This window comes from Delphinus delphis, chromosome 2 (assembly GCF_949987515.2).
Source record: "Delphinus delphis chromosome 2, mDelDel1.2, whole genome shotgun sequence".
In the NCBI taxonomy this organism is placed as follows: domain Eukaryota; kingdom Metazoa; phylum Chordata; class Mammalia; order Artiodactyla; family Delphinidae; genus Delphinus; species Delphinus delphis.
The window spans coordinates 146,544,136-146,561,152 of NC_082684.1; the positions used below are offsets into that span (position 1 = coordinate 146,544,136).

Sequence of the window (17,017 nt, forward strand, 5' to 3'; positions counted from 1 at the left end):
AAGGAGTCTGTTTTACTTCCCATCCAGATTCCTTTTCCCAGAATAATTCTGTCTGTCTTCCTCTCTCCTACACCTCACCTTCCTTTCTGCCTCAGTCTCTAACCTTCCCACTGGAGCTAGCCAGAAGAAACCAACCTTGCTGCAGAAACCCCTATCCTTTTCTCCCAGAAAACATTTCTTTTCTTCCCAGCTCTTCTCCTTGACCCTTCCTCTTCAGAACCCACCTTCCAACATAGAAGAATTCTCTTCCATCTTCTAAGCCTTCAACTGACTGGCACACAACCGTCCTCCAGTGCTAGATCCCCAATGTCTAGAACAAAAGGCTCTCTATATATTAAGGAAATGATTTTTTTACCTATTATTATGGTACCAAATATGTTCCCCAGCTTGCCTTTTTTTTTTTAACTTCGATTTAGTAGTTTTTGCCATGTACATATTTGGGGGGTTGTAATCAAATCACTCAATCTCTTTTATGCCTTCCATGTTTGATGTCATACTCAATGGCTCCTCCACTCTTAGAATATATTTTTTTAATATCCCCAGGTTTGCTCTAATACATTTTGGTTTTACTTTTTAACATTTTAAATATTGCTTAATCTGTAACATTCTGGTTATAAGGTATGAGGTAGAAACCCAGATATTTTTTTTCTTTTTTTCTAAGTAATTTGCCTATCTTCTCACAAATTTGAAATGTCTTTATCATATACTAAATTCCTATAAATTTGATTCTTTCTGAGTTTTCCAATTCTATTCATTATTGTGGTTTGTGGTATGTTTTATCTGATAAAGTTAATCTTCACTCTCCTTTTTTGGAACTGTGCTGATTATTCTTGCTTGTTTTTATTTCTATTTGAACTTGAAAATTGCCTTGCCTTGTTATTTTCAAAAAAATCCATAATGTAGTTCTATTGGAATCTTGGCAACTTTATAAATTAACTTGGGGAGAATTGACACCTTTCTGAGATTAAATCTTCCTAGCCAAGATCACATTATGTCTCTTCATTCATTCAGGTCTTCTTTTGTGTCCCTTTAGGAGAATTTTTAAGTTTTCATCACTAGTGTATTTGTGCTTCCTAACCATGTTGATGTTTAGCAGAACCTTTTACTGACTGCCTTTTCTGTTATGAGGTTTCTTGTATAAAAGCATGTCACTAACCCTCGCTATCCTTTTCAAATAATTCCTTACTCTATAACTACCCTAGCTAAGGGTTTTTGTATGTTTGCCCCTTGCTAGTCTCAGAGGAAATTTCCAGTGCCTTCCTAGCATATAAATAAAACAAAACAAAACTTTCTTTCTTTGACTGTTTTATGACCTGACCAAAATGCCTTTCCATGGTCCAGAGGAGAAAGAGAAAAGTCAGACCAGAGAATCATCATGTCTTTTCCATCACTCAATTATTTCTAAATCATTTGCCCTTCCCTATCATGCCTCTACATATTTGACCTTCATCCAGTGATTTTTTTTTTTCAGGTTTCAGAGAGTTGTTTATTTCCACCATAAACAAGGTGCTTTCTCTGTGGGAGAGACAATGCCCAATAAGATATTATCCCTGTTTATAATTTAGAGAATAGAGTAAGGTTAAACTATGCTTTTCAATTTCTTAGTGCCTTCCAGTGCTGTTTGTTTATTTGAAAGTTTTCTGTGTCCTTTTTCTCCTATTAGACATGTTTTAAATTTTTTCCAAAAAAAATGTTTTTCAAGCAAAATTTAAATGTTATCATTTTGCAAAAAAAAAAATCTTCATTATCATAAGATATTCCTATTATGGTCTTAAAAGTTGACAATGTGCTAATTCTGTCTTTGCATAGTTTCTGGAACTGGGTGTGCTAAATCTCTTTTAAAACTTCCTCTAGCATAATTTATAAGGTTAAAAAAATTAAGCACACACTTAATTGTTACCATTCTGTTTTTCAGCCTGGCTGGGTGGTTTTGGACCAACCAGATGCTGCTTGCCATTTGCAGCAGCAACAAGAACCTTCCCCTCTACCTCCAGGATGGGAAGAGAGGCAGGATATTCTTGGAAGGACCTACTATGTAAACCATGAATCTAGAAGAACACAGTGGAAAAGACCAACCCTTCAGTATGTGATGACTTTCATGTTTGTAATCTGAATACTTTTGGACCACTAGTTTTCATTTTGAAGTCATGACTCAAATGGATTCATAATAGTGTGGGGATCCAAAAACTGCAAGAATGCTAGGATTTTTATGGCCCAGGGCTTTAAAAATGCTATCATGGATGCTTCTTTTTTAAAATGATTTGATAGTATTAAAAAGTATTTGGGTCACAAATACCACCCTTCTAATTGCTTCTTTATTTTAATAAGTTGGCAGTTATTTCTGTTTTTAATTGTAGCCACAAAAGAAACGTTTTTCTCTTGAGACTAGTTTAGAAAATCTTGGAGATTTTTTTGTAGTTTGTTACTAAACTATAATGAGATGTTAATTTCTACAGTACGGTATTTTTAAAGTGTAAATTATTTATAAAGTTGAAAGGACTCAATAATAAGGTCTTTTGTTAAACACCCATTTGCCAATCTGGTCAATGTATACATACTTTCCAATGTACCCAAATCAAGGACAGAATGGCCTTTGAGGTATTCTGATTTATGTTTCCTCAGTGACATTTTTCTTTTATTATCATCAGACTGTATGTTTGTAAATAACATTTATAAATTCTTCCATTATTCATGTTTATTATCAAATATCCTTCCACTTATCCTTCCTTATAACCTTATGAAGTCTTTCTTTAGTTTTCTTCTTTTTGACACAGACATAAAATTTTTCTTATTTGTCCCTTAATGTTCTAATTTTTGGCTTTGGTATTTTGTTTCTGATATAGTCCAAGCACTTTCATAGATATTTTCCCTTCTCACATCCTTCCAAAGCAAATTAATGATCCAAGTTCTTTGTGTCACAGACGCATTGATCTCTGTAGAATGGCGTACAGATTGCAAGACTGAAAGCACGATAAATTTCTGCAACATCCTCCTGTTGTATACCTCAGTATTATGGCAAGCCTGACTTGAGCAGAATCACATTTTTTTTCACTGTGGTTGATGTTGTTTTCAGCCAGCAAAAATCAACTATTTAGGAGGAAAAAAGTGTGAGGCATTCCCTTAGGACCACTATGTTTTCTCCAGCAACAGTGCAGTAAGAACTGGTCTTCTGACTATCCTGGGCTTATCTGTCATTAAATAAATGAACAATAATTTTGTGACTAAATATCTATATAAAATTCTAGATCTTATGGTCTGGCTATATTAAACACAACTAGCTAGAACAGTATAACTCAGAAATGACTGGGGAGTGGGTGTTCAGTCTGATGAACCGTACCTTTCCTAGATTCAGACACGCCTTTACTACTGTCCTTTTTCAGAAGCGGTCCATTACTGTATATGATCAAAAGCAGATAGATACCATTTAATCTGTACTCTATCAAGTTTTTAATTATAGTGTCCTTACACTGTCTTTCCTTCTGCCCTCTGCGTTCCTACATGGGAAATCTACTCTTGGCTAAAGATCAGTTCTGGAAAATGTTACTGTCTGATTCATGAAGATGTATATGTAACTCTTAAAGCTTCTGTTTTAGGAACTTTCTGGAGCTACTTTAGATTTTACTCTTGTAAGAACATGGTGAAGTCATAATATAATGAAATTATTTATGAAACTCTCAGGTATTCATTCATTCAACAAATACTTTTTGAGTGCCCATACATGGGAGACATTATCCTAGGCACAGGGATGAATGAAAATATTAGGAATTACACATTTTCACAAAAACTTTAACTCCATAAGGTACTCTTGCAGGTACCGTGGTGCCTAGGACTTAATCTATGCCTTTTGAAGCAACCTTTGGCCCAGAACAATAAATTCTGATCTAATACAGGTTTTTTTTTTTAATGAAAACAGAATTTTTGACTATCACCTTAACTCTCTTCAGACGTGGGTGATGGCTTTTACATTTCTAATACAGGGACAACCTAACAGATGCTGAGAATGGTAACATTCAACTGCAAGCCCAGCGTGCATTCACCACCAGGCGGCAGATATCTGAGGAAACAGAAAGTGTTTACAGCCGAGAGTCTTCCGAGGTAGAAATCATTTTCTCATTCTTGTTGATAGACATATGTTACAGCAGTAGATTAAGGTATGTATGGCTTAAGCTTATTCTGTTCATTTTAGAACTGGGAAGTTATAAGAGAAGATGAAGCCACCATGTACAGCCATCAGGCCTTCCCCTCATCTCCACCATCAAATAACTTGGATGTCCAGACTAATCTTGCAGAAGAATTGAATGCCAGACTCACTGTTTATGGAAATTCAGCCACTGGCCAGCCAGTATCCAGCTCAGTAAGATGGTCTTAGATTTTGTTGGAGCTTCAGGATTTTGTATTATATATTATTCCATTCAGTGTCTAAAGACTGAATGTTATCTTTTTTCCTCCAGTTTTACTGAGATACAGTTGATATAACACATTGTATTAGTTTAAGATATACACCATAATGATTTTATAAATATGTTGCAGAATTATAACCACAATAATTTTAGTTACTATCCAACACTTGACAAGTTTTTTTTTTTTCTTGTGATGAGAAAAAAATTGTCTTAAGTTACACATAATAATGTGTTAGGGACTTTGGTACTTTACAGCACGGCCGTTTTCAAATATCCCCACTAATAGTATGAGGCAGAGTTATGGAAAATCCAAATGGTCATTGGAGTCTAAATGTCCATTACATAAATCAGTGCCCTCCAGCCAAAGGCTGCCAGGAACACACCTGTAATTGAACAAGTTGGGTTTATTACTCATTTCAGCAAGGGGAAAACACACCACGAGTGTCTCAGTAGCAGTATGTTAGGAAAGACTTAAAGGATTTGGGCTCGTGTTAGTCAATTTTGAGGAGGGTTTAAGGAAGCAGGACTTTGCTCTGCATTGGATGCTGTCAGGAAACAGAGATTATTCTGTGATTGGGTATCTCAAATCTTATCTGTCACGAGACTAAAGCTATATTTAGCAAAAAAGCAGCAGTCACTTATATCTGCCAGGATAGAGAGATAATTGGTATTTTGTGGCTTGGACAGTGTTCACATGTTGCTGTGTTTAGGCATGATTACAGAGTAGTGTTGATTTTGCCTTGATGATGCCGATGAGTGCCAGGGTGGGTCCTGGGTGTTTAGGGTTACTTTTCTCCTTCTCAGTTATACCACACATGTCACCAACACACATGTGAATAAGAGCTGATGTACTTTGACTAAACAAGAAGATAGATGACCTTCTCACTCCAGCAACTGCTTGAAAAATTGCTGTCTGTGGGGTCCAGAAGCAAATACTCCAACATACACTGCCCTGATGAGGTCCTTGTGGCTAGCTCTCTAACCTTATCAAGGGAGACCTTTCAGTGGAAGACAAAGAGGCATCTGAGGATGCTGTGGTCATTTCCAGTTGGAATTCCTTGCTTTTCATTCAGTTAGTAAATATGGAGGGCTGACCGCATCCAGGTTATATGCTGGTTAAAGTATCTTCAGCCTACAGCCCACCTGTCTGTTTAAGTATTGCCTATGGCTGCTTTCACACTAGATCGTCATAGTTGAGTAGTTGGAGCAGAGACCGCTTGGCCCATAAAAAATATTTCCTCTCTGGACCTTAACAGAAAAAGTTTGCTGACTTCTGTTCTAGCACCTCCCTTAAGACGCTTCAATGTAGACAGTTCTGTGTAAATGCCTGTGTGAATATCCAAGAGCAGGTCTGCCTGCCTGCTCCCTTCCCCTCCTTTCTTCCATCCGTCTATTCTATCTTCCATTCATTTCATTTTATTTTTTGGTCAGAGGAGTGGGAAAGGTCAAAGACTTCAAGGATAAGCTATATTGATTTGCTGGTGATAAATCACATAAGGTCCTATTCCCTTTCTTCCTGTTATTATTATTTTTTAAATTATAAAACAGGGAGATCAGCTCGGTGCTTTATGACCACCTAGAGGGGTGGGATAGGGAGGGTAGGAGGGAGACTCAAGAGGGAGGAGATATGGGGATATGTGTATATGTATAGCTGATTCACTTTGTTATACAGCAGAAACTAACACACCATTGTAGAGCAGTTATACTCCAATAAAGATGGTTAAAAAAAAAAGAGTAAAAGGTGGCATCCATACAATGAAATACCATGCAGCCATTGAAAAGAATGAAGTATCTTTGAATGTATATGTTGTATGGAACAATCCCTAAGAGATATTGTTCAGTGGAAAACACCAAGGTACCGAACAGTGTTTTTGGTACGTTACCATTTATAAAATTATTTACATGACAGAATAAATATGTGTATCATATTTCTTGAAAACTAAACTAAACTTGGTAACATTGCTCGGCTCTGAAGAGAGGAACAGGGTAAACAGAGCATATATCTTTTGTACCTTTTGAATTTCATACCATGTGCATATTAATTCAAAAAAATTAATTTATTATTTTTAAAGTATTATGTGGTCATGGTTAAAAATTGAAACAGTACTGAAGTCTATAAAGCAAAAATTGAATCTTCCATTTTACCTCTAACCTGTGCTCCCTCAATTGCCATTAATGGTTTGGCATATATAGTTTTAAACATTTTCTACATATTCATAAACATGCATGCACAGACATATTTGTATATCATTTTTTTAACCTGGGATCATCTTGTGCGCACTTTCTGGTAACTTACTTTTTTTACATACTGTATCATAGACATTGGACCATTTCAGTAAACATAGGTGTGCTCTTTTTAAAACCAACAACAACAAAATAATCAAACATCATTCCCTGGTGCAAGTAACCCTTAAGCTATTTCTCCAGTCTCCTTTGATGGACTTTAGATGGTTCACAGTTCTTTGTTATTGTAAACAATCCTACAGAGGCTCCTCTGACTTAATTTATACATATATTATAAATTTTAATGTCATTAAGTAACAGAGCTAAAATATTTCAGATGGCAACAACAGCGTGCATATAAAAGCACAGGGAAAGAAAAATTATGCGAGTTCCAGGAAACAAGTAATCTGGAGTGTCCAGAGGCTGGGTTGTGAGATTGGAGGGCTGCAGCCAGCAGGAAGAGCCGGGTCCGGAAGCTCACTAACCATTGTGCTCTGTGCTGTAGATTTTATCCTAGTGAATTTAAGTCATCGAAGGGCTCGGAGTGAGAGAATGATGTGAGGAAATCTGTGCTGCAGAACGCTCTCTGGCTGCAGCACGGGGTATGGAGAGTAGATTTAAGCAAATGAGACTTGCAGCAAGCACATCTGTTAGGATGTTGCCATAGTAATAGCCAAGGTGATAAAGGATGAAAACCTGAAGTTTAAAAAAAAGTGTAAGGGAAATGTATTTGAGAGCTAGTAAAGAAATAGAATGCATAGGATCTGGTAACTGACCCGGCTGTAAGGGACAGGAGGGGGAGAAATTGGGGGCTGACCGATGTCTGCCTAGGGCAGCTGCTGGCCTCCCTTGCTGCCCACTGAGACGAGGAATACCTGCGAAGGAACAGGTTTGAGTGGGTGTGGACAGGGAAAAGCTGAATCCAGTTTTGGACACAGTAAAGGGTTCTCTGTTAGACCTTCAAGAGAAAGTGTCCAGGAGACAGTCTAGGACTCGAGGGACAAGTGTGAGCTGGAAGTTGGAAGGCATCGGCGGGGGTGGCGTGGTGTTGAGTGAGGCTGAGAGTGGGTGGGGTGGGTGTTCTTTCTTCTGCCCCATCATACCCACCCTGCTACCTTATCTGCCATTCAAAGACAAATCAGAGACCTAAGGTTATTATCGTTCTTTTTTTTTTCTTTTATAAGAATCATTCCAGCAGAAGAGGCAGCTTACAAGCCTATACTTTTGAGGAACAGCCTACACTTCCTGTGGTGAGTTTTAGCCTCTCCCCTCAGTCCTCAATAAAAATATAAGACGCAGCAACTTTTTTTTTTTTTTGGAATGCTGAACATGAACGTTTGATCCAGCACAGCATCTGGGCTCTGGGGGATGAGGTTGAGGGAGGGGAAATGGGATAGGTAGGCCCTTTAAAGACAAAACCTGGAGACCTGTCTCTCCCATCATGAGAAAGCCAAGTCCCCATGTGCTGGTGGGTAGCGTCTGGGCTTGGCAGGTGAAGCGCTGTGTGGGCTGGAGGTGTTGCGTACAGATCGAGACTGTGGTCTCCAGTGGACTCTGCTCTGTGCCTGGCCCGTGGCATCTTGCGACTGTTTCCGCCCCGTGCATGAAGCTGCGTCAGGGGCCGGTCCCTCAGGCAGGTGTGCCCTGGTGTCGGCAGGCTTGGCGGCCAGGATGAACCTCATCAGCCCGCTGAGGAGCCGTCCGCTGCTTCCTCAGTAGCATCTCCCGCCATGACCTGGACTGGAGCTTAGACCTAACAACGTCATGGCCTCTATCCTCTTTCTGATTCAAGCATCATTGCTTCGAGTTTGTCTCTTCCTCAGATGGTCCCCGCTTGTTTTTCAAAGCAAATGTAAACACCCAGGCTCCTGGCCCTTTCAGCCTCCCCTCCCTCTTAGCTACCCACAGACCCCCCCTCCTGCCCCAGCCACCTTCCCTTCTGTCTGGGCTCTTTCTTCCAAATAGCCTGTTTCCATGTCCTAATTCTCTCCCCATTCTGGGTCTGTGAGTGTTCCAGTTCCCCACTTGGACTGGCCGCCTCACTTTTTTCCCACCAACCATTTGTGATTTTGAATGGCAGTCTGTATATTAATTTTGAAAAGTGGGGATTGTTTTTGCTTTCACGGGAGTTCCAGCAAAGGAATGCACAGGCCCAGAAGTCCTCGACCTAGGAGTGGCTCATCTATCTAAAAAGGTGGCCCTGCATCAAGAGAGGGACATGGACCCTGTGCTGAGGAAGGAAGGGGTACCCACCTGTGCAGTTGGTCCAGTCACCATTGACCATCAGCAAGAGGGTGGATGCCACGGCAAGACTGCCCTCCCCAGCCTTCCTCTCACTTACTGCCCCGTGTCTGTCCACCTCCACTCGCCTGGAGCCACTTAAGGAGATCCCTGGTATTTCTCCCGCCTCACTTCATCATTTCCTGTATGCATTGAAATGTGAATTTCTGATTGACTGACAGGCACTCATCCGAGAAACTATTTTAAGTACACCAGATGAGCCATAGAATCTAGAGATGATTTACATTTTATGTACTGGAAAAGCGATTTCCGTGCCTTTTTCTTCTCAATACATTGATTAGCGGTCTCTTTTGTTTGGTTGCATGTTTACAGCTTTCTTAAGGTATAATTTACATGCCATAAAATCCACCCATTTTTAAGTACACAAATAAATGAGTTTTAGTAAATTTATGCAGTTGTGCAAATATCACCACAGTCAAGTTTGAGATTCTCCCATCGCCACAAAAAGTTTTCTTAATCCTAATACCTACTCTCAGCCCCAGGTGAACACTCATCTGCTTTTGTTGCTAGTTTTGCCTTTTCTAGAAATTTCATGTAAGTGGAACTATACAGCGTACCGTCTTACGTATCTGGCCTCTTTCACTTCATGTGATGTTTCTGAGGTTTATCCATGTTGTTACATGTCTCAGTAGCTCATGATATGGCATCGTGTAGATGTGTCTACTACATCCCATGTATCTACTCACCAGCTGTAGGACCTTTGTAAAGTTGGGCGAATTTGAATTCCATTATTTTGTAGACTCACGGCTCATCGTAACTGTCAGCAATGTACATCTAACCCCCGTACATCTAGGGAACAGTATATCTAGTGAACAGACTAGTGTGATAGTTTGTATAGGTAGGACACATTAGGGAACCAGGCGAAACCTTGAAGAGTCTAATCTCTAAGACAAAACGGGTACTTCCCTGGCGGTCCAGTGGTTAAGACTCCGCATTTCCAATGCAGGGGGCGCAGATTTGATCCCTGGTCGGGGAGCTAAGACTCCCACCTGCCGCACGGCCAAAAAAATTTAAAAAATTAAAGCTCATGAAAAAAAAAAAAAGACAAAAGGAAGGCCAGACCTGGACTATTTTAAGTAAACCTGGAAAACTAGACCTCTTTTGTTCATTAGTAATACACTACAATAGTCAGCATGTCCCCAGCCCTCACAGAAAGAAAGCAGGGGTAACTTTTGACTTGGCACTTATGGGTGATCATATCTGTGGTTTGACTACCTGGGTGCAAATCTCAGCTGCCTACTAGCAATGTTATCTGGTAGGAAATTGCTTCCATTTTCTAAGCTTCAGTTTCATCCTTAAGTAAAATGGGCCAGTAATCTTAATTATCTCATTAAGGTTTGTGTGGAGGTTAAATGGCATGATCTGTGTTAAAGCACTTAGTGTGTGGTTGTTATTACTCTCTTGATTTTTAGTGTTATCATTCTCATCATTATTATCTGTCCTACTAGAGTTTTTTTTTAAGTGAAATGCTGTACACTTTAAAATATGATTTAAAACATGATTCATTTTAAGGAGAGCTAGCAGGGGGACTTCCCTGGCGGTCCAGTGGTTAAGGCTATGCCTTCCAATGCAAGGGGTGTAGGCTCGATCTCTGGTCGGGGAGCTAAGATCCCACATGCCTCACAGCCAACATACCAAAACATGAAACAGAAGCAATATTGTAACAAATTCAATAAAGACTCTAAAAATGGTCCACGTCAAAAAAAAAAATCTTAAAAAAAATAAAAATAAAGAGAGCTAGCAGTGAAAAAGGGATGTGGTCCTTTTAAAAAGGATTCTTTCTTATTAATATTTAATTCTTCTGTTATTCTTCACTTAGCTCTTGCCTACTTCATCTGGATTACCACCAGGTTGGGAAGAAAAACAAGATGAAAGAGGAAGATCATATTACGTGGATCATAATTGCAGAACTACTACCTGGATAAAGCCCACTGTACAGGTACCCTGCAATCTATCCATTAATGTGTTTTCTTACATAATTTGAAAGCTATGGAAGCTGTTATGTCACTTTGTAGTATATGCTGGATGCTTCTAATTATTTTCTGATATTGGTGCTAATTGTCTGCCATTTCCGGCCGATCTCTAATATACATGAATCACCGCTTGTTATTATGTAAAACAAGTCCAATTGGGAATAGGAGGACAAAGTAAATGATCTGGTCCACTGGGTAATTGTGTAATTTGAATGGTTAAGATCATTATTTTGCTAAAAGATAATCTTGATGATTAGTATCTATCAAAGAACTTTGTCATGATGACACTTTGTCCTTGGCAACAGTGAGCGCCTTTTGTGATATTTCCTTGCAAGCATTTAGGAAAATATTTTCTCTTATCACCATGTCTCTTATTGAGAAATTTTTTAAAACTGACAAGTACAGAGAATAAGATAGTAAATACCGATTTTCTTAACACCCTGAATTTACCGCCATTAACAAATCACCATATATGTTTCTAGACATTTTCTTTTTTAAAATAAAATCTTACAGATAAAACTAAATTCCTTTTAGCCAAGCACTTGACGCCACTACCCAGAGGGAACTACCATCGTGAGCTTGTTGGGGATTCTTCCCGCCTATTTTATGTACTTAATAGAGAGCTAAACAATGCAAAATGATATTTATGTCCATGTGTCAAGTTTTGCAAAGATGTATTATATAATTCTAAATATTATTTTGCTCACCATTGTTTTAAAACCCTATCATGTTGTTTTATATATAAATCCAGTGTATTTCTTTTAACTACTGCCTTATATTTCATCACATGAATATATTACCTTTCAGGTATGCATTTCTGTAGTATATGTTTGTCATTCATTTTGTCTTCCCAGCGTTTGAACCCACTTTGTGTGTATGGGAAATTCCCACTCTATATGAGTCTTCTGGGTGAGCAAAGACAACCTTCTCCACTTGGCACTGCAGCTTCCCTTGCAACTAGGGCTAACAGACTGACGGTTAACCAGCATTCTTACTGCTCAAGAATCAGCTGAGAAATTCTAAATTATTTTAAAAACAAACTTTGACAAAACACTGTATTGGAAAAATGAGCCTCCAATCTTTAGGCCTATTTATAATTGTGTGTGCTGTTTGCAGGTTAAGTTACCTTTTTAACCACAGCTATTTGTGTGTTCTCTATAAACACTGCAACACGATTAAATTAACATTCTAGGCCACAGTGGAGACCAGTCAGCTACCATCAAGCCAGGGTTCTTCTGCAGGCCCTCACCCACAGGCCCCCACGAGTGACGCAGCACAGCAGGTGACCCAGCCATCTGAAGTGGAGCAAGGATTCCTTCCCAAAGGCTGGGAAGTCCGGCATGCACCAAACGGGAGGCCTTTCTTCATTGACCACAACACCAAAACCACCACCTGGGTAACTTCAGTGCTCTCCAGTTTAAATTTATAACAACAATAATAGTGTCTCATGTGTAGTTCTTGATAATCTTTAATTATACATTAATATACCCTACATTTCCTAGTCCTCATTTAGAGATAGGTTGAATTCTTAATAGGATTATTTCTATTCAATATGTTTATGCCTATTTTTAATATTTGGGGGGATTGTCATGGAGATACATTTACTTCCTGTTTGCAGTTTGGGGAGTTTTTGTTTGTTTGTCTTTGTGTGTGTGTGTGTGTTTTTGGTCACACTGTGCAGCTTGTGGGATCTTAGTTCCCCAACCAGGGATCGAACCCACGCCCCCTGCAGTGGAAGTGTGGAGTCCTAACCACTGGACTGCCAGGGAATTACCATGTTTGCAGTTTTTAGCTCACTAGCCATGAATACTGAGGAAGATATTTAGTCATAATCCTTTCCCTTTATATGAGGCTTATAGTTCCAAAGTACTTTTGAATCCATATCTCATAGTACCCAAAAAAACTTATGAGACTAGGTAGAATAGGTATTTTTATGTTAAGATGAGGCTTAAAGTTGTTGAGCAGTTGGTTCACCAGTAATTGAAAAATTACTGAAAATCAGCTGCAGGTGAAGAGATTTTGATTAATAAATTTGTTTAAAACACCAATATACCTAAATAAAACTAAAATTATACAATAAATGATTTAAGAAAATAATATTAAAATTATACATCAATAAATTAAATTTTGTTTTCTTTCAACAATTTGAATTGCCTTTAATAACCTTTTTGCGCTTACCTTCCTATCTTTCATAAATATTAATAAATTAACACCTTAGCAGCTAGGTGCCTAAAAGCATGTTCAGGGCCTCAGAAATAACATGTGCTCCAGTTTTATGTCCCACTCTTACACCAGTTTTTATTTAGAGAAGAGCCCTAAGTAGTGACACAGTCCATAACGAGTGGGCAAAATACTCCGAATGGTTTCTGTGAAAGAGGTAGTGAGTTAATACCGATCCTCCTCTGAGATCTGAGAACTGAATATTGTAGCCTGTGAGTGATAGATTTTAGATGAGAACCTATTATTTCATAGAGTAAGCAAAAGAAATAAAAGTGATATCCATTGATATTAGAAAACATAGTAACAGATTGACTTTCATGATTTTAAAGTTTGTGTGTGTGTATTGTTTTCTTTATTTCCTCTACCAAAAAAGGAAGATCCAAGACTGAAAATTCCAACTCATGCGAGAGGAAAGACATCACTTGATTCCTCCAATGACCTGGGGCCTTTACCTGTAAGTTTCTAGAACTGCTACCCATCTAACTTGGCTATCTCAAACATTTGTATTTTGGAATACAGTAGTTCTTTAACAACTATAATTAATATTATTGTTGAAGTGTTGATGTCTTCTACTAAGAATGGAATATTCAAATGAAATCAACCATATAACCAAATCTATTTCTCTGCCCATACATCGAAAACCGTTTCCTAACATAATTGAAATATATTCTTCATTATAGCCAGGATGGGAAGAAAGAACTCACACCGATGGAAGAATCTTCTACATAAATCACAGTATGTGCAATGTGATTATTTTCATTACATTATCTTTTGCAGTATCGAATTTTGTACATGAGGATGGAGACCATCTTTTTTTCTCTCTTTCTTCAGATATAAAAAGAACGCAATGGGAAGATCCTCGGTTGCAGAATGTAGCCATAACTGGACCAGTAAGTCTCTTTGTATCAGGATCCTCTGATGGGGTTGTCCACTTACCTGTCTCTTCAAGGGTGTTTGATCAAGGACATAGCACTAAAGGTGTTGAGAGGAAAGCACATTTGCAGATCTCCCCTCTCCCCACCGCCCGTACACCAGGTCTCAGTTATTTGAAAAGAGCATATAAAGTCATTATCCTTACTCTGCGTGGCAGCCTTGTGAAACCAGTGAGCCAGATAGTCAAATACTGAGGCAGTGGTCTGCCGTGCTCAGGCTAGTACTTGTCTGAAGAAGAAGGCTGGCAATCCTCAGCAGATCAAAGGAGCCAAGAGCGTATCTGGTGAGGAAGCAGAGAGCACCGTATCAACTCAGGGTCATGACTTGAACTTTTTGGTTGAAATCGTTGTAAATACCGGTATATAAAACGTACTCACATTTAAGTACAATTATGACCATGTATGATGTTTACACTGCTCTTGAGTCAGATTAACGATAGGAAAATCATTTTCCTCTTTTATATAGCTTCTTTTTCCAACTTCAGTTTTTCAGATTTTAACTGTTTCCTAATTCACAAAAATAAGTAAAATTGAAGATACAGTTCTTGTAGATTACTCTTCTGATTCCATGTTTAGTCTTTTAAAGTAATGGATAAAAAAGGCAACTCCTCAGAGTTCAAGCAAAAAGTATATTTTTCAAATTACTCCTTTAATGAAGAAATCACTTTGAAAGCCTCTTTAGAAATGGAAATGTTCATTTCTAATATTTCTCTACTTGGAAGACATTTCCTGTTTCTGGCCTGTTGCATTTCAAGAGTATTGCATGATGAAAATTACAGCCATAGGAATTGCTGAATACAATTTTATCTTAAACAGAGAAATTAAAAATTTTTAAATTATATATATGGTTTTTCTTTGAATTAAACTTTTCAAATATTCTCTTTTAATGCCTTTAACTTATGTTCATCAAATACCCAGAGGGGAGTTTGTAAAATTGTTCCAGAATGAAACAACTTAAACCTTCTTTATTTTTCCAACATTTTCAACTCAAGGCAGTGCCCTACTCCAGGGATTACAAAAGAAAGTATGAGTTCTTCCGAAGAAAGTTGAAGAAGCAGGTTAGTGATACTTATAACGAGTTCTCAGGAATGATTGTCATATAGACTGAAAGCATGAGAAATGCATTTTAAAAAGTAACAGAGAATTTATTCTATATATTAACAACTTTGAGTAGTTTCTTTTAGGGAAAGGATGTGTATTTTTTGAGTACCTGTAATAAATATATGATTAGAGACCACAGTTATTTTATGTCTTTATTTTTCAATATACCTTGTAATATAGAAAAATAGTATTAGAAGTGTGCTTTTAAAGAGCTCTAACCTGGTTCCCTCGTGGGTTTGTGGGGTTTGGGTTTTATAGGAACTAAGCAAGGATAGCTCAGGAGATTATCCCCAGGCCTGGACTTAATTGTGTAGGAGGACTCTCTGGATTCCTTTTCTGCTTTGACTATTGTTTTCCAGTGTTAGTCATTCGTTATTTACAGCTTCAAATATGATATATCTCTGCATAATTTGACAGTACAGCTGTGGTTGGAGCAGTCCTCTTATTGCTTGTCTCCTTCTGCTTATCAGAAATGTTCACTACTCTCTTTTCCATCACCACAAATTCATTATGTTTGGAACTAAACTCATCTGCCCATCTATTTCATTTCTGTTGGTGATGACTATTTTTTTTTTTTTAGTAATTTTTAAAAATTGAAAGATTCTTTAAATTCCATAGTGCTTTAGTTTTCAAAGGTTTCACACACACGATTTCATGTAACTCCATAATAACCCTTCCCCCCCAAGTCTGTATTGCCCCTCCCCGCTTCCCTCTCCCCCTGGTAGCCACTAATTTGTTCTCTGTATCTGTGAAGGTGATGACCATTTTTTAATGCCTTTCTAATTTGCTCGTGCTTTTCCCCTTGCCCTGCAGTTTAGGAGTACTGCCACTAGGTGGCTATATTGGGTTACACTTACTTGCCTTCCAAGCCTGAAGCCTGCTTTTCCAGATTCAAGATGGTGGGTCTGCTTCCACAGATTTTCTCATCCTAAATTTAACAAAAAAATGAAATATGATAGTTTTATAGTGCAGATATTTTATGCCTGAATAAAGCCCTAAAATGTCATCAATGTTTTAAACTCATTTTCAATAATAATTTTATGTTAAAATCACTCGAAATTTGTTTTCTACCTCTTAAAATTATTTGGGATTTTAAGTCTATTTTGAGTTACTTGTCTGGTAAATATTTTCATTCTTAATGACAGTGTATTGGTGGAATAGAAGCACTAGCTTCTCCATTTGCCAGTCTGAACACTTATAAGCATGTTACAGTATCTAATGGTTGATGAGGCAACAGGTCACAGAACACAAAAACCATAATGAAAGCAGTAATATTTATTGAGCTTTCACTACATAACAGACGTTTTTCTTAACAAGTTACGTGTCTTATCTACGTGTAATCTCTACAATAACTCTATAAGGAAGGGACTGTTATTATCACATTTTAAATCTGAGGAAACTGAGGTTCAGAGAAATTAGGCAATGTGATCAAGTTCCATGGTTATTAGTGGCAAAGCCAGAAACAAACCAAGTGGTCTAGCGCCAGAGTCCATTCTCTTAAGCCACCTGACATATCAGATTGGTGATTAAGAGAAGAAATTACCCAGAATGCAACAAAGATACATAAAAAGATGAAAATTATGAAAGAAAGCTTAAGAAGCATGAAGCTGTTCCAGAAAGAGAGACTGGAGAGCCTGAGAAAAGAGGCTGAGAATCTGAACCCTCAGTTTAACAAAATTTCCCAAGCAGGATTTGAAAATTAAAATCCCTATCTGGACACATCACAGCAAAAGAGCAAGATGGAGATGAAAATATCTAAATCAGTGCTCCAGAGCTTTGAGCTGTCTTTAACCTTTTCTTCTGCCTAATCCTTAACATCTCATTAGTTAGGAATAAGGGTGGCTGATCATTACGGAGATCACTGCAT

The 17,017-nt window shown here is 38.1% G+C and overlaps 1 protein-coding gene across 3 annotated transcripts in view; it reads left to right on the top strand.

The window, feature by feature from the left end:
- The window catches only part of NEDD4 (NEDD4 E3 ubiquitin protein ligase), a 174,820-nt gene that overhangs the window by 131,219 nt on the left and 26,584 nt on the right, over nucleotides 1–17,017 (top strand). For all 3 annotated transcript variants that reach the window (XM_060005929.1, XM_060005925.1, XM_060005926.1), the window contains 10 exons: nucleotides 1,916–2,082; nucleotides 3,978–4,095; nucleotides 4,187–4,354; nucleotides 7,808–7,873; nucleotides 10,744–10,863; nucleotides 12,090–12,293; nucleotides 13,491–13,571; nucleotides 13,798–13,852; nucleotides 13,949–14,007; nucleotides 15,042–15,107. In XM_060005929.1, the coding sequence (XP_059861912.1) occupies nucleotides 1,916–2,082; nucleotides 3,978–4,095; nucleotides 4,187–4,354; nucleotides 7,808–7,873; nucleotides 10,744–10,863; nucleotides 12,090–12,293; nucleotides 13,491–13,571; nucleotides 13,798–13,852; nucleotides 13,949–14,007; nucleotides 15,042–15,107 (1,104 nt within the window). The remainder of the gene's footprint in view (nucleotides 1–1,915; nucleotides 2,083–3,977; nucleotides 4,096–4,186; nucleotides 4,355–7,807; nucleotides 7,874–10,743; nucleotides 10,864–12,089; nucleotides 12,294–13,490; nucleotides 13,572–13,797; nucleotides 13,853–13,948; nucleotides 14,008–15,041; nucleotides 15,108–17,017) is intronic.